Source organism: Aptenodytes patagonicus, chromosome 7 (genome assembly GCF_965638725.1).
Source record: "Aptenodytes patagonicus chromosome 7, bAptPat1.pri.cur, whole genome shotgun sequence".
Taxonomy (NCBI): domain Eukaryota; kingdom Metazoa; phylum Chordata; class Aves; order Sphenisciformes; family Spheniscidae; genus Aptenodytes; species Aptenodytes patagonicus.
In genome coordinates, this window is record NC_134955.1 from 32,532,164 (window position 1) to 32,559,776 (window position 27,613).

The 27,613-nt window shown below is 45.9% G+C and overlaps 1 protein-coding gene across 5 annotated transcripts in view; it reads right to left on the reverse strand.

Moving 5' to 3' along the window:
• Positions 1–27,613, reverse strand: part of RGS6 (regulator of G protein signaling 6) — a 293,786-nt gene that overhangs the window by 12,633 nt on the left and 253,540 nt on the right. For 4 of the 5 annotated variants that reach the window (XM_076344748.1, XM_076344750.1, XM_076344749.1 and 1 more), the window contains 2 exons: positions 25,985–26,171; positions 11,356–11,445 (listed from right to left, as the gene is read on the reverse strand). In XM_076344748.1, the coding sequence (XP_076200863.1) occupies positions 11,356–11,445; positions 25,985–26,171 (277 nt within the window). Of the gene's footprint in view, positions 1–3,414; positions 3,469–11,355; positions 11,446–25,984; positions 26,172–27,613 lie in introns of all 5 variants that reach the window. The other variant, XM_076344752.1, reaches the window with a different exon arrangement.

Consider the following 27,613-nt stretch of genomic DNA (forward strand, 5'->3'; position numbering starts at 1 on the left):
CACCTCCATGCTCCTGCTCTGGCCCTATGCCACTTACACTGTTAGTGGAACCAAATTCCCCAAATTTGAGTACGGTGATGCAAAAGGAAACCATAACATCATTAGATATATGTTTTCCCTGTGTTGCTTATCACAGCTGAAAAGTTATAGCAAATTTAATTAATAGTAACTGCTTTATTTGAAGAAACAATGAGCTAAAAATTATGCGGGGGAGGTTCTCAATAGGCCTGAAGTGCCAGAGTACTATAGGGATCAATAACTGATTGATGTTGGGAGAAAATTTGCTCCATATTTTAAAACACGTTTTAAATATTCTTATGACCTTACTAATAATCACGGTGATGCAGAAAGAACGAACGCAGCTAGGCCACTTTATTCCCCACTGTAAGTGTCTTTGAGCTATTCCTCGACTAATAATTTTCCTGATGTTTTTGCTATGTTAGATAAGTCTTCAGTCAAATTCTGTTCTTGAAATCTGTATTTGAATCTTGACATGCAATTTACCTTAAAATTCATGTTTTTATTCAAAACCAAAGTTCTGGAGTTCTGCCCCAAGTTTTGCATTACGTTTCCACTTCCCGTAACCTCGGCAGGGTTTCCTGGCGAGTGCGAAGGCTGTGGGGCGTGTCTGGCTGGGCAGCACCCACCAGGCTGGCTCAGACCTCCAGGAGCTGCCCCAGCAGGCAGCGTATCTGCCGAAGTGCCCAGCACCACGAGGCACGTGGCCCGGAGCACGTGCTGCCGCGGTAAGGCCAAGCCTTCCAAGGACCTCAGTTCAATCATTTCCCAAAACGCTGGGTCACATGCCGCAGCCCTGGTGGCATGAAAATTTCCCTGGTGTTCTACTGCGTCCTCCCAGTGCCAAACAGAGCAGCACAGCCTGGGGGTGGCCCAGGTCCGCAGGCAGTTTATAGTATGGCCAGTCTGGGAGCCACTACTTCATCTCAGCGATGGCTCATTAAGGCAAATAAACTTCTAGCCCTGGATGTTTTGGATGTTCCTCTTACAGCCATCACTGGAAATGTGACCTCATAGTATTCTGTTTGCAAAATAGGCTTAGCGCTCCCCCTTGAAGAGAGCCGAGGACTGGTTCCAGCCAAACCTTAGGCATATGCTTAACTTCAGCGCGCCTCTGCAGGGTCAGCTTGAATATGTGATCTTGTAATGAGCAATCACTAAAGCATAGTGCAGCTCTGGGAACGAGGGCCGCTGTATCGCTCCACTCCTACACAGTCGGGGAACTGCAGTGCATTTTGGAGAACTAGAGCATGCAGAATTACCTTCGTCTTAATTTAGCCCCCTGAGTAAGCCATAAAGTTACCGCTTTGGTAATGCTGTCCTCCGAGGACATTATGACATGTCAACATAGTGACTATTTTCTCATCTGATGGCAGTGTCAAACTACCATAATGCAAAGTATGAAAAATTCAGACCCTTCCTAGTTCTGGTAGCTACCATACCATCAGAGGATGACATTTTATATCTGTATTAAGAAAAATGAAAGAAAATGTTTACAGTATGCTAGCCAGTAAGACAAAAATGAACTAAAGTGCCGACAAATCTAAGACGATTTCCTTTACAGGTACTTACTTACTTAATTCAATCATCCCAAACTGAGCTTGTCAAGTTACCCTTCAAATCAAATGCAAGAGAAAAATCCGTCCTTGGCTGTGTTACTATAAACCCAGCCAGTCTAGTAAAGTGAGAGTTACTCTTCTATGTATTTGGCAAATCTGGGAGAAGAATTTACCACTCGGTGTAAATATTTCTGCATAGTTTGTTTAAAAAAAATCTTGCCTATTCCTCTTTCTGGCATACTCTTAGAAAGTAGTAAATATGCAGATGGGCATAGTGATATATTTTGTATCAACATATTTTAAATGTGCGCATATGCATTAGCTATATAAATACATTCTCCAGGAAGTCTGCCAGTGGATATACTACAAAGCTCTGCGTATTACATTTGGGTTTGCTTGTGCGGTAGCATGGCAGCATCAGGAAGAACCCCTCTAGGCTTATTTGCTCTACGACAGCTCACACTTACCTGCGCAGTTTCCCCTTTTCTATCTGTATGTACAAATGTTTTATGTTTATATGCCATGTGTATGTATATAGTGTATATATAAATATACATACATACACACACACACAAATGCAAGCATATGTACTGTATATACACATAGTCTAATGCCTTCATTATAAAGCTGTTATAAAGCCGTAACAAGGTCTGTGAACTTTCTATGAAATAGTGTTCTGTACAGTAGCTTCTATGGGAATTAACCGCTTGATGACTCTCTGCTGTCCCAGTATCACCTTACAACTGATGATGGGCAATACATGAAGACCATAGCAGCATGCCAAAACCATATGACATATCAAGTCAAAGTGTGCTTGATACTGAGCAACACAAGAGTGATTCCCCACTGACCTATTTGTTGCATCTTCAGCTCTAGCCCTGTGCTTGTTCTGGGCCACCCCACGCACGCAGCCTGTCCCACCCCGTGCTGCCCAGTATTCCTGGTCCTCCACCCCACTTGCAGCATCTGCCTCTGGTCTTGCCCCCTCTCCCTGCTCTTCCCTTTCTCCAGAAGATCTGCTGCACACGCAGATCCCTGAAAGCAAGTGGGACAAGTGGGTCTTGCCCAAGCTCTGGGGTCCTGCCCTGGGGGCTGGAGAGAAGCAGCCCTGGCCAGTGCCCAACGCCACCCTGTGCTGCAGCATCCCTTCACAGCCAGACCAGCTTCCCCCACCTGGACGGACTGGCTGGAGGTTGGAGGCTGGTGAAGGACAAGAGAGGAGAGGACATCTGTCCACTGCCCTTGAGATCCCACCGTCCCCTTAACTAAAAGGTTTAACAGTGTCATTTTTCTTGCTGTTACTGTGCGCCCTTTCCGGTATCAGTATCATGAATGAATCAAAGGGTATCGCCCATCACTATTTACACGAGCACTGACAGACGGGGGCAACAGAAGAAGCTGCTGCAGTGCTGTGGGTGGATATGTATGTGTATATACATTCGGTATCATTAACCATGCACTATATCACCATACGGATACTGTTGCAATGGCACTATGAGAACCATGCTCTTCTACTTCAATGCGCAAGGAAAAGCCACAACAAATACTGTAGTGGGAACACAGCAAAAAAACAACCTTGCGTTTAATTCTAGACAAAAATCAATTTGCTTTTGCAGTGATGATAAGCTAGAATGAGCATTATGGAATTCTGCTTCTCGCTCCCCCTCCCCCCCCGCCCCTTCTTTAGAGCTACTATTTAGATGAGCTAGAGTATTAACAGAGAAGCTGCAAACTTCTGCAAAAACAAAGGATGAAATAAAAAGTCAAGCATCCACATTCCCCCCAACTAAAAATGAAGTTCTGAGGAAAGGGAGGAGGGAAAAGAAAAGGAACTTACCACACTGCGAGTGAACTTTTCTAGAGAAGTTCTACGACCTTGCTCATTCTCTGGCTTAACAGGGAAACAAGTGGGGAGAAAAAAATACAGAAAAAAACCCCTTCAGCTTAAATGCAGTTTTTCGAAACAGCAGCAAAATATAAGGAAACAGCAAGGGGAAAAAGTTGTAAAAAAATGTAAAAAGCAGAAACCAATGTTTGCAACAGCAAACGTAAGAAATGAAAACCCCTTAAAGAATGAGGGACATCACTACTTTTACTCTCGGAGAATGTCACCTTTTCTCCTGTGAGTTTTTTGAACGGTTCAAACAGGTCTGTGCATTGCTGTGTCTCACTGCTATTGGTATTGATTTCTTGTTCATTGAATTTTCCTTCTGTGGCTGTCTGAGCTGGGACCTCTGATTCTGGTTAACATCTGCCAAACAGCTGATCGGAGGCTCCCATCTACTTGCTTAGAGAGATGAAAAAAAACACAGTAACTTTCACAATATTAAAAAGCAATGTGTGAGTGAATACAGCGCTGGAAGAAAATCACCACTGAACTCATTGCCAGGGAACCTACACTCCTCTATTTATCCAGAGGGTAGAAGCACATTTCCAATAAGTTTGGCTACATCAAAACACGAGACAGCATACGTATGTCTGTGCAAGGCCACGGAAAGATACAGGCAGATTTGGGGCACTGATTTTTTGTATCTGGAGTACAGGACTATTCATATGCAAGAAGACATTCAACTTCACTGTGAGAAGACAAGCGTGTGCATCATGGCTTTGTTAACGTATCCCTGAGAAGGTTTCTCACTGCAGCGCTTCATTCATTTGGCACAAGGGAGATCTAATTGTCACTAACAAGGAAGAACTAAATAATTTATTGGCATGTTTGCTGGAATATCTAAGAGAAAAAATTGTTATGGAGAAGAGAAGCAGCTCAGTAATATGAAGGAAACCCCACTGCAGTCAGAAAGCTGTGGGCACTGCTGATTTCCAGGAGAGAAACTTATTTTAATGTGGTGAGCCAGCGAAATGCAGGTGATAAGACAGAAGTAAAACTGCAGCAAAGGGGATAAGGAGCTACATATAAGGGAAAGCCACAGCAATGACGGTGCATTACAGTGCACTGGAAATAAGCATTGCACTGGAGGTGCTCATGAGAGGCGCCTACCTGCCACACGATCTGCCACAGATTCAGCTGCAGTAATGACCCCCAGGAGAAAGCACCAGTGCAAAAACTAGATAGAGAAGATGTAAGGAAACCAAAAGCATATCAGATAAATTGGATGAGAACTTGTGTAGGTGAGCCTAGGCAAAGCCTTTTAATTCTTCTGCATGATCATCGCAGCTGCTGCAGCTCTCTGATGTCCACAAGGTTAGTCTGAAGCATCCCAGGCAGAGATGGGGCTGATTGTCCCTGCCGCATCACCAGAGATGAGACCAGAACATAAGGCCGTTTTAAGATAAGCAATATTCTTTGTCCAGAAGAAAGAGTCAAGCAACCTCTTCACTTATAACCATTCGAGGAAGCCACACCATCAGCTCTGATGTCCCAAAAGTGGTACCGAAAGTGAAAGCTAGAGGCACGTCATTTTAGCCAACACTGAGGATGGAGCCAAGGCCTCAGAGCATGTACCAAGCGACAAAGCAGGCTTCCTGGCTGGCAGGGAGGCAGTAACATACCCAGTCCAATGCTCCCCAAAGGAGTATTTAACATGCACTAACCCAAGGTTTAGTTGCCTCTCCCTGCAAATGAGAGAGGAAAAGGAAAAGAAATGTCAGCCTCACTCTTCTGCTGAGTGTAGTAGTGCAAGTGCTCAGAGCATCGCAGATCCCCTCCTTGAAGGAGCCTCAGAGGTGTCCCCACACCCCAAGACAGCAGAGGTGACAGAGAAGGGCTGCGGTCCTGCCGCCTTGGCTGAACGCATCACGACAAGCGGGACTGAGGACAGCAGTTCACAGCCGTGCACTGGGCCTCCACGCTGGTCTCCTGCACGGGTGGCAAGACCCACCGGCAGCCAAATTAAAGGCGCAATTTCACCCAGGAGAAGAAATACCTAGACAAAAGGCAGAGTGTTCTGCAAGGCTGCCTAGGGGAGCAAAGCACTTGAGTCTGCAGCATCACATTGCTGCGGGCTGAAAAATCAGCATCTAGCCCAACTACATTTTAAAGTGGAGCTCTGGCGTGCACTGGGGGCAAGGAGAGTGACCTGCTGACAACAGGCCACACTGTGTCCCTGCACTTGCCGTGAAAATTTAGTGTCTCTGGTTTTGCTACCAAGCAAAAGGTGACGTACCTTCCCACCCAGCAGGAAGGCAGAATGGTGGTCTCCAAAGACGATGAGCACCTTGTTAGGGTGCTGAGAGCTCATCTAGCACAGGGGGCCACACACAAGGCTGTTTCCCTACCACGGCTGAAGGCATGCATGAGGAAGCAGGCACGGAGAGCATCGACGGTGTGCCACAGAAGTGCCTTGCAAGCGCAGGCTGCAGCAACCCTGCACATTTGGCATGGGGATGGCAGGCGGGGACCAGCTGGATGCGTGGAAAGCTCATCCCCATAGCATCCAGCTCTGAGTCAAAGCATGACATTTTCTAGTAAAATAAAAAGCAGCTGAGGCAGGCTGGCTGCAGAGTGATGAGCCGACTTGAGCAGTTTTAATGGCAGTGGGTGTGGGTGCTGGCTGTACGGCTCTCCGGCTCTTCCTGCCTGCTTCCTTGCAGACTGTGTGGCTGGCAGCCTGCTGCAGAGGTAACCTGCCTCCCTGCATCCTTCCAGGGCGGTGTGGAGGTGGGGAGGCTGCCTCGCGCAGCAGAGGAAGGAAATTTAAAAATAACAAAGTAAAAAAAAAAAGAAAAGAAACCGAGTCAGACCTTTCTTAGTCCTGTGAACAGATCTGGGGTCCTGAGCAGGGAGCGTCTGACGAGGCTGCAGACCCCCGAGCTGTGCCTGCTGCAGCACCACAGCAGCGTTTGCACAAACACACACTGAGAGTGCAAAGGGCAAAGGCAGAGAAACACATGTGCATGCCAGGTCAAGCAGTCCTCCTAGGTGCAAAAAAAGCCATCTTTGCCAGTAAACACACCAACAGACTCTACCAGCTAATGGCAAAGGACATGTGCATTTGGATAAAATATGAAATAACCACCCCCGCTGCAGATGAAAACCTCTCAGCCCAGGTAGGTGCAGTAAACAGATCTCACCACTTAGGAGTCGTTCACTAATTATTGACTGTCTCCTCCAAATTTTCCTTTTCTTCATGACTAATTATTTACCCAGCCATCCCAATTTTAAGTTCCTTTATGTAGATTCTGCTGGCACAGAGCAGTCTAAGTAGAAAAAACTTACGAAAACCAGCTGATGCTGATTATTAAAAGTAATTATGAGAAAATTGCTCAGCATCTTTACAACATTCAAGCCAAGTCCTGCCACTGAATCAAACCGGTCACGTGTGCTCTGATGGGACTGAGAAGGGGAGAGAATCTGCAGTAGGAACCCTCCTGGACAATATAGAGCAGCCAGGACAGAGGGTCTGGATAAAAGCAATGCTTCCAAAGGTGTGTGCTGAAAATGGAGCCTGCCCCTCATGGCATGAAGCTCCTAGTCATTGTCTTGCTGACACTTTTTGCCAGGGATCTGAAAAGGGGTAGGGAAATGTATCCAAAAGCTTGGTCTTCTGAACTGCAGATCTCTCCCTCCCAGGATTAATTTTGCTGGCCATTGAATCCTTTTCTTGGTATGAGACTTCGTGGCTTGGGGTGGGGTTTTTTTGAACTTTAATTTGGTGAAAACCACGTGTTCCAGAGGCAATGGTGTCAGACGAAAATAAAGGATAATCACTTCCCTGACGCTGGCTCAGGAAAAGGCCAGGATCAGGTCCCTGGCTTCTCAGGCAGTCCTGTACACCTGTCCAAAGCAAGAAAGCAAAGCGCATGTACAATGCTACCAAATGGCTGGAACAGTACTTTGCATCTGTTTTGTGTCCATTTGTGCAGGACCAGAGAGATCTCACCCTTCTCTGAACCAGCTGGAGAGGAAAACAATGCTCTACACCAAGCAAATACCAACCTGTTCTTCCCCCAGTGCAACAGGGCTCACTCCTGTGGCTTCGCAGCCCGTCTGCACGGCAGCTGCAGCCGCCTTTCCAGGATGCTCCCCTGCCTGCGGGCAGGGCCGGACAGTGGGAAGCCACCCCGTGCCAGGCTGACATGAACACTGGAGCCGTGACAGCTTGGCTGCCACTTCAGCTGGCAGTCAGGTGCCTGCTAATGTGGAGTTGCCCACCAATGTCATTGTTTCACCTTTACAGGGAGTAATGGAAAGTGCCTCGAGGTCTTTTCTGTTCCTTTCTCTCCCTTCTCAAAAATAACTAGCAGACCACGTGTCTGGCCGTTCCTTCACTGTTAACAAAGCTCCTGTGCACCCCCTTCCATGGTGCACTAACTAATCTATGCTGCTCTTTCCCCAGGGAATAAACCCCTGCTCTGCAGCCAAGTCACCCAGCCCAAACTCCTCCATGCCTTGAGTGAGGAGGTTTGTCACGGCACTCGTTCTGACATGAGGCTCGCTGCCACCTAAGTATATCCAGCCACCATTTTGGCTACAGTGGAGGAGGGCGGTGCGGTGGTGATTACCTGCTGTAAAGTAGCCTGCAGTGACGTGCATATCAGCAGAAATAGGAGCAGGTTGATGCTTGACTGCACAGCACGAGAGGGGCGTGTTGCGTAGATACACAAATAAAATCCGGTGAGTCGGTTGGGGATCTCAGCACCATCCAGCCCTTCGCCGCTGAGCCGGCCGCTTTCGGTGGCCCTGTGATTTCTATCTGCTGCAGGGGGAAGGCTGGGCATGGAGGCACAGAGCTTGAATTGGGCTGGGTGTACAGCCGTTCCTCCTGAGGACAGGACTCTGTCCTCGTCCCTCCTCTCCTCCAGCCTGGCAGGGGAGGAGGACTTCGTGCGAGGCAGGGAGCTACACCCAGCTTTCCCCCTCTGCAGCACACTGCTTCCAATCACACCCTTGCTGGAGGCCAACCTCATGTTCCCTGCTGAGCACCATGAATCTGCAGGATCGAGGCCAATAATACTGTGGTTATTTGTAATAATGACGCTGGGAAGAATGGAGAAAAAAAAAATCTAAAATGGATTAACAAAGTATGTATGCCTGGTCTGTACGCAGCCTATGTCCACTGTCTTGCATCAGTTAGTGGTGTGAACAATATGTTCCTTTTATCCTCCCTGCTGCCCCTCATAAATCTGTCATTGTATCTCAGCCCCGACCCATAACTTCTCCTCCCTCCCTCCCTCTCCTCCATTACTGCACTCCCAGAGCAAGGAGAGGAAGCTCCCACATCTGTGGTTATTGTACGGTGTGGAAAAAAAGTAACTCTTCAAACTTACAGTATCTTACAAATCTCAAAAATGTCAAGCATGTTTTGAGGCACTAATCAAGCCTTGCCACCTCTCCGCTGAGCAGGTCGCTATTATTATTCCCATTCGACAGGGAAGAGGGTATGAGGCAGGCAAAGTTGAACCTTCTTTTCCCCAAGGTCACACAAGAAAGTAAGTGGGGGAACCAGGGGAAGCGCATGGACTTTGTGGCTCCCAGTCCTGTGTTTTAGCCACACAGCCAACCTTCTCCCTTCTCCTGCCCGCTCAGCTTGCCACAACCCAGTGCTGGAGGGCAAAAGATCCCAAATGACATAAACTTACCCACAAAATAAATAGTCACGTGTGAATCTCAAGCCATAGAGACGTTCATTTGCTTTGTGCAAGCAACTCTTTTAGCTCAAGTCCATCATGCTGTGCTTCTGACAAATCTTATTTTCAGTAATAAAAGTAAGGCTATGTCACACTGGTGTGGTATACAGGCAACGTTAGGATAATGTCTTTGGGGCAAGACATACTCAAGCCCCAGAGAGACGTACTCATCAAGTCTTAAACAACTACAGTGAATTTCTACTCACATCAGTGAATCCAGGACTTTGTATGCAGGCTCTAAACCAAATCCTCCATCCACACAGGCTCTGATATGCCAGTGGGTTTCTCTTTTCCTTCCCTCTGCTTTCCAGCTATTTAGAGGAATTTTAAAGGGATGCCTTCTCAAAGCTGCACCAAAGGTACTAAAGATCTTACCGTGTAGCTCAGCATACAGAAACTTCATGTTCTTTCTGTCAGCATCTCTGTACCTACATTGCTTCAGAAACGGTCACTTGCCCAACACAATGCAACGCGATGGCAAAGAGCTTTACAGATTCTGGAGCAACATCAACTCCCCTCCCGCATTGTGTGAAGCTGGTGAACAACCCATCTACACAGATCTACTCCTGCCTTTTTGTGCCTTACTCGTGCACCCACAGCTCTTTCTAAAAGAAACTTGATTCTTACTTTCACGGCTGTGTTAACATGACACCAAAATCTGCTTCTCCGGCAGTTTGCGGGGGGATGAGGATGTCATGCTGACACATCCAGGGCTTGATCTGACAGCAAACAAGGATTGCAAAAAAACCCCACCTCCGGTTTGAATGGGCTCAGCTGGGAGGAGAAAACTCTCCTGCTTTGAAGCACATGAACCCTCAATGTGTTCAACGGAGACTTGGGGGTGGGGGACACACACCGTTAGCTCATAAGGGTAGGAAGATGGCAAAGGTTTTTTTATGCTTTATACCATCAGAAGACTTTGCCTTGCACCTCCTTCTTTCCCCACAGCCTCTGAACTCTAAGTCACGTCTAACCTTTTCAAATGTAAGCAGCACTGGTTTATGCTGTTTCAAACCAGACATTTCGAAACACAGGGCTGGCTGCTGCCCTCCATTACCTTCCCCTAATCCACCTGCCAGTAGTCCCAGGCACAGCAGACAGAGCGGTTTGTCTCCTTTTGTCACCATATGCATGCTTTTAGGGCACACAATGACAATCAGGACAAAAATACCACTGGGACTTCATTCTATTGTGCCGATGCAATGTAATTTGGCAGCACACAGAGAATGCAGCAGAAAAACAGCAGGGAAGATGGTGATGGGAAACCACACACTCAGGCCGCAGGAGTCAGGAGTCAGTTTATGTACGGTCCTGGAAGCCAAACGTAAGTGGGACACGTACACGTGTACATGCATGCACTTGCACACAGATGGACACACAGACTTATGGGAGTAAGTCAGGAGGTGCAGAAAGCATTTGAACACAGCCACAAATGCAGAGATGAGTAGCTTACCTCCCAACCCTCTCAGAAGGAAGGGACACTTGGACAGGAGCTGCCATAACTCTACATAACCACTCCTTTGCTACCCTGAACTGGCGGTTCCTGGCAGAAACATGGTGCTGGCAGAGCACATGCAGACACTGAAAAGGCTAAGAAGAGCTCAAACCCAGTTCTCCTGTGAAAAAATGTGGCTGCAATTCTTGATTACTGCATGGGATGCAATTATTTCTCGTCTCCAAGGAAAAGGAAACACCTCTGGGGAGTCAAAAGCAAGGGAAATGGAGAAAAGGAGCAAGAGAATCACTGCAAGGGGGTCTATAGGTAAGGCATCCGAAGGGAAGATCACATGGTGAGGCTAGGGAGGTGAAAACCAGAATGGGTGAAATTTGCACCAGTAATGAATAGATTGATGGGTTCTGCTCCTCATACCAGGCACCATCTTTGTCATGAGAAAGAAGCGATAAAATTTTAATTGCCTGCACTGAGTTTGGGAGACAGCTGTGCAAGACAAACACTTTTTCATATTATTTTTACCTTGGGTCACCATGTTTTCCCCAAAACACAGGCTGAGGCTGTGCATACAGATGCCGTACCCTGTGCCCCCAGTGAAGAAAACAAAAGTGCTCATTCCTTTCTTAAATAAAGGAAAAAAAAAAAGGAAACAGTATTTTCATTTTCACACTAGCAGCAAGCAGCAGGCGAGAATCAAGAGGTGCTAAGAGATGCAAGCACGTCCTTTCCAACAGATACCTTCTTCTTCGCCAGCAATAAGTCCTGGTAAGCATTCGAACGGAGGAAGCGCGCATAGCTGTCACTCTTCATCAGCTTGTAAATGTGCTCCTGTGGGACAGGAGGAAATGAGAGACAGAGAATTGTTATCAAACCTCATTTAGACATCACAGGGATTTAAAACACAGCAAATTAGAAGGAAGAGAGACTGATCAAAGTTCTAATTAAGTCTGCTATTATTGATTATCTGTGTTGTGGTAGTGTACAGGAGGTCCATCCTGGGGCAGGACCCTGCTGTGCCTGGGGCTGTACAAACACAAAACAAAGAGATGGCCCTCACCCCAAAGACTGGCACACATTATTCAGTAATCAGCGTTATTCTGCAAAGACTGCAACTCTCTGAAGTCCCCAGATTATAAATAGGTGTCTAACCAGGCTGAAACTACTGGGGTGTCTCAAGAAGGAAGAAATAAGCACCAGAAATTGTCCCACAGATTAGGTTTCATTTTACCACTCCTAGATACTTGAACTATCACCCAGCACTCCGCTCCTGTTCACAGAGGGGAACTGATACTTGGACACATTTCATCTCCACTTCAGACACATACTTCAAGCAAGCCAACCTGTTAACGTCTTGAAAAAGCCTCTATCTCTGGTGACTATGCAGGGAGATTATACGACTAGCTCAGATGTGGATGGCTACATCATATGTATAAAGTTATGTCAGATGAGTCTCTCCCATAGGGTCTTTTTTCTCCTAACAAGTCAAACTACTGTTACCAGTTTGCTCTGAGAGCACCTACTACGTGCATCTTCAAACTTACAAAGTGGCGTTTCATTGCAGCAGAACTTCAGGCCTACCCTCTTCCAATTTCCTTGCTTAGTTTTACTTTCTTGCTGAGAATCCCTTAACACAGTCAGCTCTTCTTCTCCCAATTATCCCTGGATTTGTAATAGATATTATCCCAAATGCCAAGAAAATCAAATCAAAATACTTTGACTAAATAAAGACTGAGAACACACTAAAGGAACTCAAGAGAAAAACAGGCACCGTGGACATTTCTGCTAGACTTTGCCCAAGGAAGCACTTTTATAGAATTAATGAGCAATTTTATCTATACTGATTTATACAATGTGAAATATTCTCTCCTGCCCTAAAGCCATTGTACATGAAACTTTAGAAGAGCCAAACCAGACTGAAGTCATGTAGCTTATTTCACAGTGTTAACAAGCCAAGCAGAATTCCTGTATCTTCACCATCATGGGTAATTAGTGATGACCTGTCCATACAGAAGAACTGCTTAATTCAGCTTTCTTGCACTATTCGGTGTAGTCCTAAGAGGGGCATAACTGCCACTGGTTTTCCTATGACACAGCATAAACGTATCCTTTGAGCTACAACCTGGTGTGGAACAATTTTTACTGGTTAATTTCCATACTTGCTTTTAGGCCTGACAAATCCTCATTTGTGTAGCACTATCTATCTGAAAGATAGTACAAGATTTTGCAATAGAAATGCTCGTATAAAGCCATTTAGCAACTGTCACCCTTCCTTGCTGCAGAAAAACACAAAGGAGGGCACAGCTTCATACTTCTCTCCTACAGCACTGCCATGAGATTTCACGTCCAGCTGTGGGACATTTGTTCTATTTATTCAGGACAGAATGAGCCAAGTATGCACTAAGACAAGAAGAGGGAAAATAATGCACATCATGGATATGGTCGTCACAAGGTTTTTATTTCTCTGGTGTGAATAAGGATTTTCAACCTCAGCTCTCTCTCGAATACTTCAACTAGCAGAAACTCAGGATTCCGTTGATTGAAACCCAACCATATTGCAACCAGTTCACCTGTAATGTTACCTCTTAAGGTTTCTCAAGGAGACTCCATGTCCTCCTAACGAGTTCTTCATAATTACCTGGGAAAAAAAACCCACCTAACTATATACCTAAAAGTCTTTTTCCTTCCTCTTCCAGGACCATGAGGAGACTGATGAATAAGTGGGGCAGCCACCTTGTAGCCCATCAACAGTAAAGGGCCTGAGGGGTCTCCAGAGCCTCCCTCCTGTTAGTGGTCCTCCCTTGCAGCATCCAGTACATGCAGGGTGCTGGTGGGAGGGGGTGCTGAGGTGGGGGTGCTGTGGGGCTGAGGTAAGGTGGTGGGTGACAGGGGTATTTTGATTAACGTTTTGATAGACGTGATTTTTTTTTTTTCACTACCTTTGGACTCCAAATGGTTTCTTTACTTGTGGTCAGACAACTGGGTCTGCTCTGAAAAACAATGATAATATTTTCAGAAAATAACGTTCAGTTTTCATTGCCATGCAGATAGATCATACGAGCTGTTTGCAGACAAAGGAGAACACACCAGGCTGGCCATACAACCTGCTGGCACGCCAGCGACAACTATCATTCTTGCTCACGTCAAGATGACTTCATGTATTTGACCTTAAAACAGTACAAACTCAATATCTGGCTGTGGGAAGGGGGAAGAATTACTTCGATCCTGAGATGAAATAAACCACAAGCCGACGTCTTAACCGAAGCCCTTCCCTGAAAAACAGGACTATTGCACACCCACAGCCCAACTGCCACCGCAGTTAGCTAATTGGTATGAAGCATTTTCTCTGCTTTTCACATCTTGGCATCACTGAACAGCAACACGCTACCTTTCAGCTGTTCACCAAAGACATAATCAAACAGGGAATAACTATTCCTAGGCTTTGAATGCTAACAAAGAAAGAAGGCTGGGCCTAGGGGAAGGGAGGGACATGCGTAACTTCAGAAGCAAACTTTACTGCTTAATTGCAAGAATTCAAAGGGCTTGCTTTGAAGAAGCTCTGGACTGGAGGCACGAATGACACACTGATCATTTATTTTACAGCACTGCATTTCTGAAGCGCCTACTGGAAGTCTGAGCCAGTTGCTCAGGTCAGCAAAGACTGCCTTCCAATTTGCAACAGTACAGGACAGCTTACATTGCTGCAGCCAAAATCCCTGCTGAGACTGCACCATGAAGGTTCCTGCTAAAATTGTGGCTGCAGTGTGTGTTCAGCCCAGTTACACAACAAACCCAGCTGCAGGACAGGAAACGCCAGTGGCTGGGGTATTTGTTTTGATCTTTAGCCTACTCTGTTCTTCGCCACCAAACTATTTTCTGTTATACTTTCTGAAATCTGCAACTTGCTAGGGAGAATTTACAGCTAGTGTTTAGCAGCTCCTCATTTCTTAAATACATTAAAAGCTACTGGAGGTCTAGCAACTGAGCATATTCTTCTGAGGAAGCCTGAGTAACGGGCCTATCAACAGAGGTGTCTGCACAGATTTAGCTGCTTTGTGCAACTTGTGCAAATTGGCTTGTCCCCTTCTATCATGGATTTTTAACTCACTTTGGATCATTGCAACCCACTGGTCTCTCACTTCTTATTTTACCGAGCAGCTGCTTTTGCTCCTCCTCTTTATCACATGGTGGAGAGGGAGCATAACCTCACCAAAGACTGAAATCTCCAACTGCAGCCAGCATCTCTAGTGATGTACTTTACACACATGCACGCTCCCTGACATACCTGATGCTGCTGGCAAGAAATTTGAGCCTTCCCATTCTTATGCCGAGAGAACTCTGTATTTTGTGAAATTGTCTGTTATAGGGTAACAAGCTCATTAATACCGGCTCCCTGAATACACAAAGCAAATCCGCTACTTGTGTAATTTTTAACAACGCAGCTGCAGCTCTGGACATTACAGTCTCCTGTGCTGCAAGCAGTCTGGCCAGAATTACCACTGCGACATTTCTTTGCAAGTGCCATGGGAAGTTCCTGTGCCACATGTGCACAACAGCGGGAGCAACATTTCATCTAGGCAGTGTAGCATCTCCCAGCCATTGCTGGATGCCAGTTCCCAGGTAGGGCTCAGACTCCCAGCTCCCTGCTCTAGACTTAAGACAGCAATCCTTTAGGGAGTCACACTGCAAAAACAAAAATTCAAAACAATCTTCTAACAAAAATTGCCCAACTGATCTATTAAACCATTAAACGAGGTGGCACCCTGCTTTTAAAAACAGATAGAAAGCAGGAAAAAAAAGCCTTTCAAGATTTGGTGAGGAGTTGACAGGCATCACGCATCCCACTGGTCTCCCCTGCAGCCTTGGCAGCTATCTTTGAGCACCAAGCCACTGTCTCAGGCCACTGCGGTGGCAGCTGTGAGTGGAGACAGGGACTGACTTGACATGTGCGAGCAAGCCCTGGTGAGCTGGCTTTTTCAGCTGACCGGTCACTTACTCCCTTACACAGCGCGTTGTTGATGAATGCTGGCTGTACTGATGCTCCCCTGCGAGGATGGATGCACGTTTGAAATTGTCAGTCTAACATGGAGGGTGACACAATAACCTGCTTTTGTAATTACGGTGGATTTTGTCTCCAGGAAGCAAACAATTCCCTTACAAGACTCCTGCAAGCAGAGCGGGTTTGCTGTCAAACATCCCCAGAACTGTTGTTCCCCAGATCCTGAACTAAGGCAACTGAGGCAATGGGGTCTGCATGCATGTCTGCTTGAGAAAAAGGCAGACCCCCTTTCACGTTTTGGGCACCTAAATCACATCTCCTCCATGGTGGGAAGAACTATGCAGTGGGCCTGAGGGTATCCAGCTCCACTGAGCATCTTCTCTGTACCTAGGCTTCTATCACGAGAGTTACACTTCAGAAAGCGTAACCATTCCACTTGCTATCACCATTGCATGATATAAAGGAGAACAAACAGTAAATTTTAAAGGGGGAAACATTGTCACTTCTGTGAATTAGAAAACAAAGGAACCAGCCAGATAAATCACAAAAAAATTCTTTTCTACAGTTATGTGAAATCAAGAGGAAATCCCGCCCCATGTATAGCTGACAGCTTAAGTGCAGGGAAATAAACCCTGATAAGATTCAGCATCTCTTGGCTGTTTTCCTTCCACAAGCTCTATCTTTGGAAGGAGGTGAAGGACAAGCTCTGTAAATTTTCTTGACAAGAGGGGAAAGGGGGAGGAAAAAAAAACCCCAGTAAGTTTGCAATCCAGACGGGAACGTGGGAAGTGACTGAGAGAGCAGAAACTGTCTCAAAGCTGCACCTGCTTCAAATCAATGTCCTGCAATGTCATCTCAGGTCTCTCTCCCCTTTCGCAGTCAAAGCGCAGTGACCCTGAGGAGAGCACAGGCGGCAGTCAAGCAGGACCTTGGGAACACCCGAGAAATATGTGGGAAAAAACCTGAATGATAAAAAAATAATAACACCACCTGACTTGCACAAAGCACCTGGTAGACCTCAGGAATTGTGTTCTCTGTTAAGAACATTTGTTTTTAGCAGAAAGTCTTGGTTCTTTCCTCTGAAATGTGTGTATGAGACAAAAGCAGTGTTGTTGGTTAAACATTTCCATTTCTAATCCCACCTGTATCTTACCCACTGTGACATTTTGTGACAGGCTTGAGACTTTTTGGGGGTTGTGAAGGCCAAGCACAATGTTCTCATGACCTTTGAACATCAGTTAGATTACAGAAAGCCCTTAAATTTTAACTTGCTGATAGAAAGTTTTCCCTGTTTGTGCCTAAACACAGCCGTAAGCTTTAGATGATGAGGGGGAATAGGGAGAAATTGCAAATTCTTTGCTCGTTTCAAGCACAGGTTTCCCATTTAGCACATTTTTAGCCCATTCCGGGGGGCTTACACTAAGGCTAGATAGCTGTTCAGATTCATTTGAGCCCCAAGGGCCCACTTTGCCCTTCATAAACTAGTCAGAAACCTCCTTGCTCTAGCTATCCCACTCACATCTTTTGGATTGTTTTGGAGCACCCCTTCACCCTGTCAGCAAGACCTGGCATTAAACTAGTGAGAGCTGATTTAGAGACCCCTTTGTATTGCAAGCATGTGAACACCAGCAGCCACCCCTCTGGCCAACTGCAAGGGAGATTTGCAGAATGTCAGACAAATCCATTAGAAGAAAAGCCCACAAGCAATGTAAAGCAGTAGATTAAATAACTAAATAAATAACAGCAAACTGCAATGAATGTTAATGTTTGTTCTACCTGTACGCTGGGCACTGAGGAGGAATCTATTGCAGATTCGCACATGAGAGAGCAGAGTGTCAGTGAATGCCTTGTGGTCTCCGCTGGAAGGATGACAACTGATGCCAGCTGAGGACCTGCCCGGGGTTTGCTTTTTGAAGAACTGTCTCCATAGCACGAAGAGGACGTGGGAAGGAGAAAGCAGGGAGATGCTTTTCTGAGCATATAGCGTGCGACTGATGCACCTTCCAATTAGACTTGGCAGCAGCCTAATGCCTTTCTGTCGACACCTCTACTCTGCACGGACGTCTGTGGCAGAGGGGGCGAGGTTAACCCCTGTACCAGCATGCTCCCATACTGCAGTCAGCAAAACCTGCTATCCAGGGGCTGTTGGAGACATATCCTATTCACTCTGTTGTGTTTTTCCTAGCCCATCCTCAGGAATCCTGCCTGAATGGCAGGACCCTCTACCACACCACCACCAGGATCTTCCAAAAAGCTGAAGAAAGGAAAGGAGACCTACTCCTCTTCAGCAGTTACTTGTGCCACTACTGAATGCAACAGTTTTTAGGAGCAATTATGATCAATTGCCATTCAGTCTAACCGACGGCGATGAAATGCGCTTTTGAGAAAGCAGGAAAAAATGCTGCATCGGCTCTGGAAGCTGAAGTAGTTGGTAGCAGGCACAGCTGAGATGAGGCAAGCAGTGAAGAAGCTGCAGAAGAAAAGACCTTCACACTTGCGCTGACTGAACCTGACGGGAAAACACCAGTGGGGGGGGAGAAGGCAGGGAAACATGGGGGTTTTATTCCAATTCCCCTTAATGTCTCCAAATGTCCACAAAGAATGCCTCTGGATCTGCTTATTCTGGTCCCTGCATTTAGGATTTTACTCTTCTCAAAAATGCTGTACTGCGTGGTTTGAGCTGTCTGCATGCATTAACCAGGGAGAGCCCCCTTCCCGAAGCCTAACTGGTACCTGGCGGTACTGCCACCTAGCAGGGTGAGGGGTAAAGGAGGGCTCTGGCTGCTGTGGGAGTGCTAGGCTTTCCTCAATTTATAGTTTAGAAAAGTTTCAGGTTGGTAAATGGCACATAAGGGTCTTGGCCTGAGCGTGAATTGCTCTGGAAAATCTGAGCAATATCTTTTTGGCCACTCTCAAGTTATTTAAGTGACACAATAATTTACACCCACAGTTTTAGCTGGTGCATTTTCTTCACACTCAACAAAGTTGTTTTTGTTACTAAGGGAAAGAAAAAAGAAAAATTATACTGTAATATATACGAACCTCCCTGCTAAACTAAAAAGAATAAAACCTCTTTTCAGGCCACAAATGAAATTACACAGGGCTGAAGGCACAGGAACGTAAGAAAGAGCTTTAGCAGGAGGGATAACTGCAAGCAATGAGAGCTCATTTTGAGTAATACACAGAAATCCTTTGTTTAGCCCTGTAGATACATAGTTGGAAACACAATGTAAATCTTTTGGGGGAAAGTACGTTGATAAAAGTAACACATAAATTTAGCTTTGGCTCCTCTGTAAATTAATGAGACAACTGGTTTGCTTCATACCGTCACACATACAAATGGGAAGGCAGAGCTGCTGGGGGGTCCGTGGCAGACACAGTGCGGAGGACTACAGAGGCGAAGGGTTGTCGAGCGCCACGCAGTTAAGGGGTCAGCCTGGTACTGCAGAAGGATTTAGTCCTAAATATAGCAAGGGCCATCCTAGGAGACAAGAGTGGCCTGCCAGGAGTCTAACACCATATGAGCAGCTTTAGGTTTTGAGATCAATGATCGTGGCTAAGAGGCTGATTCTCTCAATATGGGCCAAATCCTGGCTACTGGCAAAAAGCCCAAGTGAACAGGTTTTGCTTGGGAGGAGGGGACAACCTAGTGTAGCGTTTGGGAGACTGGCATCTCTTCTCTAAACAATACAATATCTAGGAGTTGCAGCAATGAAGATGGGTTTTTGCACTCCTACACATGCTGTGGTACAGCCATGAGATGAAACTACTCAACTTTTTGGCCAACACCCTGACAGCCTGCAAGGCTGTCTGCAGCTTCCTCTTTCTGTTTTCTCGGGCGAAAATCTTGCCAGAAAGCTGAGTTGTGCCATGGAGACGAACACACACAATCCCTCACACAGCAGAAATGAAATTCTATCGCACTGGGGCAGTCTATGACCCATAGGAGATGGTGACAGAGCAGGATGCAGCCTTACAGAAACAAACCGCATACAGCTTCTGCATAAAGGTGGCTATGCTGAGATAGGGACCACCAGCCTTGCTTGGATGCCTATGTAAAAAATATATGCTGAATACATAAACAGCCTTCCACACCTCATCAACATTTTGGCTGTAGGATATCTACTGCTATATCAACTTGGACCTGCCTTTAAGTGATTGAGCTCAAGCTCTTGGAGCCCATGCTATAAATGCATATCAAAATCTTGCATCCGTTTGCTGATGAACCCCATCCAGACAGCACACAACATTCATACCTGCTGTAGTCTGAGAAGGGGAGATGTGAAACGCATTGTTGATAAGTCTCCCCAGGGGTATTTTTTTTTTAAATTAGAAGGATGAACACTTTAAGAGATAACAAACCCTTAGAAAAATTAGACTGCAGCGTTCCTGCAGCATGTGGGTTTGGCAGGGGTGGAACCGAGTCATCTGCAAGAACATTCACCCATCGTCCTTGAGAAGTGGACTCCTGGAGCCCTGGCTTCTCAGGTAGAAAGGGATGCATTTGCAGGCACTTTCACTCCCTGCTTGGGAGAAACAGAATAGCGTCAGCTGCTTCCTGACTTTCACATGACGAGGAAATGCTCTTGCTCTGGATTTGACACGCAGTTGTTTCTTGCATTCAAGAAGCACAGTGCACACTACTGGCACAAGAGTCCCAGAGTCCGAGTGCTGAATTCAATTTTTAAAAAAGCTAGAGACTTTCGCATGTAAACTATTTAAAGGTATTTTTTTGAGTTAGGAAATGTCTGGCACATGAGACACTGTTATTGCTTGTGCACGTGGTTCTAGCCAGCTTGGCAGGATCAACACACTGAATAACAGGCAGACTATTGTCCTGTGGGAATATGCTGACTGTTCTTGTCACCCCATTCTCATGATCTTTCATTTGGAGAAATCTGCTGTCCTCTGTCACTGCATGTGCAAGGAGAGAGCTCACTCGTGACTTTTCCTAGCCCTTTTCCTGCCCATGTGTAACAGGGGTGTTAGCTTAGACAGTCATTTGATCCCTGACGCCTTCAGAGACAGAAAGGCAACAGCAAGACAAAGGCTGGATGTTAGATGTTTTTCATATAACATGACTACTAGACCACAAATTAAAATGAAAGGCAAAGGATAAAAGAAGTACTTAGTGATGTGTGGTGTGTATGTACATTTCGAAAAAAAATCCTGGGAAAGTAATAACACTGAATATCTGCTCCTATGTAGACCTCTGCTTCAAGTCTTTTGTTTCCTGCTTTGCGCAGCATCAGGCACGCCAGCATAAGCCTCCACCATCACTTCCCTATTTTTGCTCCAGACACCTAATTGCTCTTCTGGGTGTATTTGTGGGGCTCTTGGTTTTAGATTCTGTTTGGTTGTAGGTTGTTTTGTGAAATCCACACGGGAAGGAGCTTGCACTTTTGTTTGTGTGTGTAACAAATACACAGCAACAGTGAGGCTTCATGTGAAGGCTGTTTCTACAGTCACTGTAACCCACATACAGGGAAGGCAATCGGAGTGCAGTGTAAGGAAGGATTTTTCTCCTCCAGTCCCACAGAATCAGAGCCAAAGGAGGAGAAGAGAATAAAGGTCAAGTCCTTGTGCAGTCCCTAACCTCCACAGGAAGGTCCAGGCTCTCAAAAGCCTCCAGGAGGCCTGGGCGCCATCCACGTATACATATGGATGCAGCACCACAGTGCTTTCAACTCCCCGCAGCGCAAGCGCCAGGTCTCTGAGCAGCACTGGCTCGGGTGGACTTGAGCCCCCCTTCAAGGCAGAGCACCTGGGTCTGCCCCATGCCCCCTTGCTGACTGCCCACGCTGCCAACCAGAGCTGCTTTGCTGTTACCTCGATTCTCCATCCTTAGTCACCGTCCTTTACAGGCATGCATGTAATTGGGGTGACTGGGTGAAACTTTAAGAAAATAGGAATAACGTTTCTTCAAGTTCTTACATGAAAGGTGATACAGATGCACAACGAATGATTATTTTCACGTTTTTTTTCCGTGCTGTGATTTTGTTCAAGACCTACAAAAGGAGTTCTGTATGCCCACTGAATAGGCACCAGGCATACGTTGCTCTGTACGCTTGCTTTCACATCCTGTGCATGCCTGAAAAGACAAAGTCAGTGGAATAAAGGTCACCCCTCATTTTCCCTTCTTGGTAGAAAATGACATTCCACTACCAAGAGATCCTTGCTCACACTTGCGAGTTTGTTTTTTAATTCAACAGATCCTCTCAAGTTCTGTCAACGTTCCCAGCTTCCTGATGGGACCAAAATGCAAGCTGAGGACTGATCACTGATGAATCCTGCAAGGGCTCATATCTCTATCACATAGAGATAACCAACACCTGGGGCAGCTGAGAACATGAATTGGGTCCAAATCTGGGTATATTTGGTACATCCAGGTACATTTCTGGTTTGAGCAGCCTGGAGTTTGACATTATAGTCTAAATCTGCTCTGGAATTAGCCAAGGAACTGCACAGCACAGTTAAAATCCCTAACTGAGCCGGGATGAGAATTGAATTTCCCCAAATAATCTTCACAGAAACAACAGCCGATTAGTTCAGGTAAATGAATGTCAATCTAAAACTCTATTTTGTTTATTAAAGAATAAAAATAAACAAAGCAAACAGGAAAGTAATTCCGAAGACAACTATGTGGCTTAGTTTTAGTATACCTGGCTCTGAAACCTGCCAGTAAATGCCCCTACAAGCAAACATTACTATCAGGAGACACAATGCATTCTTGTGATATACTAGTTCCCGATGCTAAGGGACTGAGGCAGGGTTTAAAGATTTGCTGAAGGCAGAAAGACATTTCAGGGGAGGCAAGGAGATGCTTGAAGGTGGGAGGAAAAAAAATGTTTAAAAACTAATTACGTGTTGTACAGATAAGCCATAATCGTCACACTCACAGGTCTGGGTTCCCATGTTAAAGATGAATTACTTTGGCTGTCGGCAGCTTAGCCAAAAGAGGCCATTCGGATGGACCCGAACCTATTTACTTTCCAGAGCCGGTTGTGCCTTCTTCATATTGCAGGGCCCCACACTGGTTGTTCAATGATGCTGATAACTCCTGTGGGAGCTTACATCCTGCTAAGTAGTTCACTGTTTAATTGAACTGACCTTTCCTGACGGTGCCCCTTGTATTAAAAGCTGCTTTACTCCCCAGTGAAAATGGTTTGATAATCATAATATTTTACTCAGCGGACAGTTGTTTAAGAGCAGAAAATAATCAGCTAAATTGGTAGGCTTGCCTCTGGAGGGGCCCAGCACTAAAATGACAAAAGGTGCTGCAGATCAAGATAGCTGGCAGAGCTGAGGATCAGGACAGAGCTAGGAGCAGGGGCTGTGCTGCTCGGGGATGGGGGACGCCAGCAAACTGGATGGCTGGCAAAGGTGAGCGCAGGCTGAGCTGGCACAGCACGCTCTGCTCGGAGCCGAGATGAGCCAGCACAGCCTGAGTGGAGCACGGGGCAGGCGAGGACACACACAGGAGACGCAGCAAGAGAAGGCGGCTCTGTGCAAGCAGAGCGGTGCAGGACTGCAGAGCGCAGCAGCGAGGGACACGCAACAGGGCAAATATCTTAAGCTGAGATGGGGAAATGGCAAAACACTTGCTCCTGTAATACAGGAACCCATCTTAGAGAGAGCTCTGTCCGAAACAATAAATGCACACCAAATTTAGGTTTGGATTAGGAGCCCCTTGAGGATGTTTGGAGCTGAGATTTTCAGTGTCACTTTTCTTAAATAGCGGAACCATTTGCCTTCAGAGCATGAGTGGCCTTGGGACGAAGAGGTCTTAAGTGAGAGGCATGTTTGTCGGGAGCCCCCTTTTCTCCCTGTTTTCTTCTAGGCCAGTTGTCTTACCAGGTTGTGCAGCATCTGAGAGAGCTCTTTGGGGCTGGGAGCCAAGGTTGTGCAAAGAAGCACATCCATGTAGACTGTCAAGCACCTGATAACAGCCAATGCTTTGCTTTCAACTTATGGTTATAACACGTTCACTAGCCTGAAGTATACTGTGCTCTGCTACACCTTCCCCTTCCCAAGTACAGCAATGTGCTCATTCCCAGCGCTTTTTATACAGAATTAGCATTTTGCGGGTCCCCCAGGTCAGCATAAGGGCTAGAGTGCCACATCACCTTCTCCTATTTTTCCACTGCAGGAGCAGCAATTTCATTTTCTCAGTTCAGCCAACCCTTTTCTTCCCTCTTAGTCTTAGCGTCTCAGAGCTGCAGGCATTCAAAGAATGTGCTGTTCAGTAAACTAAATTTTTTCTTGCTCTTTATTCACAAGGACATTTCAGTTGTTTTCCTCTTTGTGCTAAAGCTACACAGGACAGGACAACACTCATATTTTCCCTCCCACAGTGGGGTGTTTTGACTGGTTGTGTCTGGTTGAGTCCCGAGGAATGTGGGATGTGTGGGAGCTCTCATGGGCTCCTGGTGCCAGGGTGCTGAGATAAGGCAGCTGGGCTACGACCTGCTGCAGATTCGTGGACAACAGAGCTCCCGAGGTGGGAGGGCTGACCTGGGGGAGACGCCAGGACAGTACCTGGGAAATTCAGAGCGCACTGGGGGGACCTACATTGGCTCCTGTGTATGTGGATGTGCAAACAAAAATGCCCCCTCTCCAGGATGAGCCAGTAAAAGCCAACATTGCTCCAGCTCTGCCAGGGCACTACGCCCTTCAGCAGTGTCCTGTTTCTCCCTACTTTTGTTAGACAGCCGCCTTAGCTATCTGGTCAAGCAGTCAGAAACAGCTTGCTTGGCCTTTGGAGAGCTACCAGTAGTCCACTGCACAACAAGGTAACCGGGTTCATGTTCCACATTGCCCTATCCTCTCGGCACAGATTCAGTCTCCAAGAGGACCATAGCTGGGCCTGAAGGTCTACTTTTGCCTCATACTTCTGTGTCCGTGAACCAAAACAGATGAATTGAGGACATCCGTCAGCATAAAAATCCTCTAAAATAAAATTAACCCAAGGAGCTAAAACTGCAGTCTAACTGCAAGAGCTCCAGCTTGATTTCATCAATTCCCCTTTGAATGGCAATTACATTGCGAAGTGATCAGTTCAAGCCTAAATCCTCCGTGTCTTGTTTCCGATTAAATACTCATTGTCTAAACATCCATCTTATTCTTAGTACTTCTGCTTATCAATTTAATCAATTCCCCCATTATTCACCTATCTGCTTTAGCCTACATTTTGCCATCATCTTTATTTTCAGGTGATGCAAATTTGCAGTTGTTCTTGTTCACTATAACTACAAAACAAAAAATACATCTTAGCCAGAATATCTTCATACTCCTCTGTTTCTCAGCTTTAAAAAGAACATTTAAGTTGCCTGATATTCACAGGGGATTGCCTTGAAACTTTGCGTATGTTCCTTCTATGCTAACCCCAGGGAGCAAGACTGCATTCAGGAAAATACAGTATTTGATGCTGGTTTGAAAAATTCATTGCCTAACCTTGTATAAGTGGTCCACAACATCTCTCCTGAGATGGAAATATTTTGTTAGTGGAGTATTTTGAAGAACTGCTTTTGAACACCGATTTAAAGAAAATATAAGAACAGAGATTCTTTTCATTTGCTGTTGGTTTTATTACATGTTTTTGATAAAAATGATTATGAGGAGGACATCTTTTAATTGTGTCCCTGGTAATATTTGCCAAATGATCCCTTCTTCCTTTTTCTTTTTCAGCCTTTATAAAATGGTATTTTCACTTTCTCAGAAGGTTATGCAGCTTTATGGTTGCTTGTAGCATTTTTTCTCAAATTATTTGCTTTCCTAAAGGCATTTTCTGTGTACAGTTTATCTGTAACATTTCCCTGATAAATCTGGGGCCCTTAGGACAGAAGGATTAAGCTCACTGCATTGCCTGCTGTCCTATCGTTATTCTACGTTATTGTCTGGTGGACAAGTTTCTAGCTGTGTTGGAGGGAGCTGCTGCATTTGGGGTTTGGCAGGGGGCGATATAATTAGCTATAAATAAATAAATGATAAAAAAAAGTATATTAACCAGTATTTTGATATGGTATCACCCATTCTGTAAATAGGCCAGACTTTGGTGACAGAGAGTACAGAGAGCCAAACGGAACTTTATAGCACTCTTTCATCTTTGCTTTCTCTGAGACATGGCTCCAGCTTGCTGCGCCTTGCAGACTTGTAAATTTTGGAACATTTGCTCCCAGAGGAGCATTAGCCTGTTATAACTGATAGATTCAAAGAAAATATAATTTACCCAGCTTGAATAGATATCCTCAAAGTCACTTCAAACTGTGTGTCTCTTTTTTCTTACAAGTCAGCAGTGACAATGTGATAGTGGAATATCACAGTAAAACTGAGAGTTTTATTAGCAGTAGTTCCATAAAGTCAAAAACAAACCTGTGCATCTTCATATGTATATCTCCCTGGGTCTTTGACATTTTGGCTTGTTTTCTCATAGCTGTGGGAATCCAGGTTGATAGCACTTTGGGCCCCAGGAGCTAGAAACTCTTGCCAGATTTCTTCCACTCTGGTAGTTACATCCTGTAGAGGTTGTTTCTTGAGATCTTGGACAGCCAACCAAAACCTGTACTAGGCAAAAATCAAAAGGGGAGAAAAGACAAAAAGAGAGAAATCTAGATAAGACTTTGTGGATAAGCCTGGCCAGAGTCCCAAAACACAGATGTAGAGCCTAACCCCGCATCTAGGTGAATTCACAGAAGACTCTCCATTTAGCATGATTTCAGGAGAAGGTGTGATATACTTTACGCCGAACCCTTATGCTGTGGCTCAGATCAGAACAGTGACTTTAAGGAGTGATACGTTCTTATTCAAACTGCCCCTGCAGAAGCGTGACATCAGGTATGCAAACAGGAAACCTCCAGAGCCGTGCAGCTGGAGGAGGGGAGCAGGCTCTGCCTCCCACAGTCCCGCTGCAATCCGCTGGTCATTCCTGCCTGCAGGATCAGTCGTCCAGAGGGGATGCAAAATGCAGAACAAACTTAATATTGACATCATTTCCAAGGTGAAGTTGTAGCAATGGCACCTAGACAAATCTTTTTTCTTTTTTGACTTGTAAACTGACCAGCATTCAGATGGATGCCATGGGAAGAGATGAATCTTGTCATGGCCATACTCCAATTTTACAGGGATATTTTCTTGACTAGACCACACTTACGAACCAAAATATGTTCATAAACATCAAGAAGATAATCTCTTTGATGGCTACGGGCATAATCCACATCTCGATCTGTGAAACCAAAGGCCACGGAGTATTTTTGCAAGAGTGACATGCAATGTCTTTTACCCTAGAAAAAAAAAAGGCTATTTTGTTGGTGGTGCTGGTTTTACTTACTGTTGACAGAAATATGCTCTTTCAGGTGATTAATTCAGAAGACGCATGGCCCCCAGTAGCCTTTTGTTTTGGTCAACTCTATCTGCTAGCAAGAAGATATCCCCCGAAGCGTCTACCCTGGGTACCCAGGTCCTGCAACCCGTCTGAACAGGTACAATAGTGCTCTGTAGGGCGTGCTGAGGGCTACAGGGCAAATAGATACAGAACGGCCCTTTGCGGCCACCTGCAATGACCAGCTCTTTCCTACCCAATGGCAAAGGAGCCCATTGCCCAGGGATGACAAGGAGGGCAGGGCTCGCCTTGGCCATCCCTGCCCTGCACCGCTCTCGCACACTCACCTCTGCTTGACAGACTGTGCAGTGGGGACAAGGTTTGTCTGGGTCACTGCTTGTTCAGGGCATCTACAAGAGCTTCACAACTTAGAAAATCCTGTGTCCCCCCTTGTCATCATGGGAGACTACTAAATAAACCAGTTGAACTTTAACTAAAAGCCTGATTTCCCACCCCGAATGATTCAATGGTGCCAGCGTGCTGCTACTAAGGCAAATGTTCCCCCATGGTGGAAGGAGGAAGATACAGTCTCTCCCAAATCAAAATCCCGGCGGCAGAGAGGGTGGGTGGAGAAGCCAGCAGCCCACTAACTCCTGTGCTGTTTCTGACCCTCGCTTCCTTAC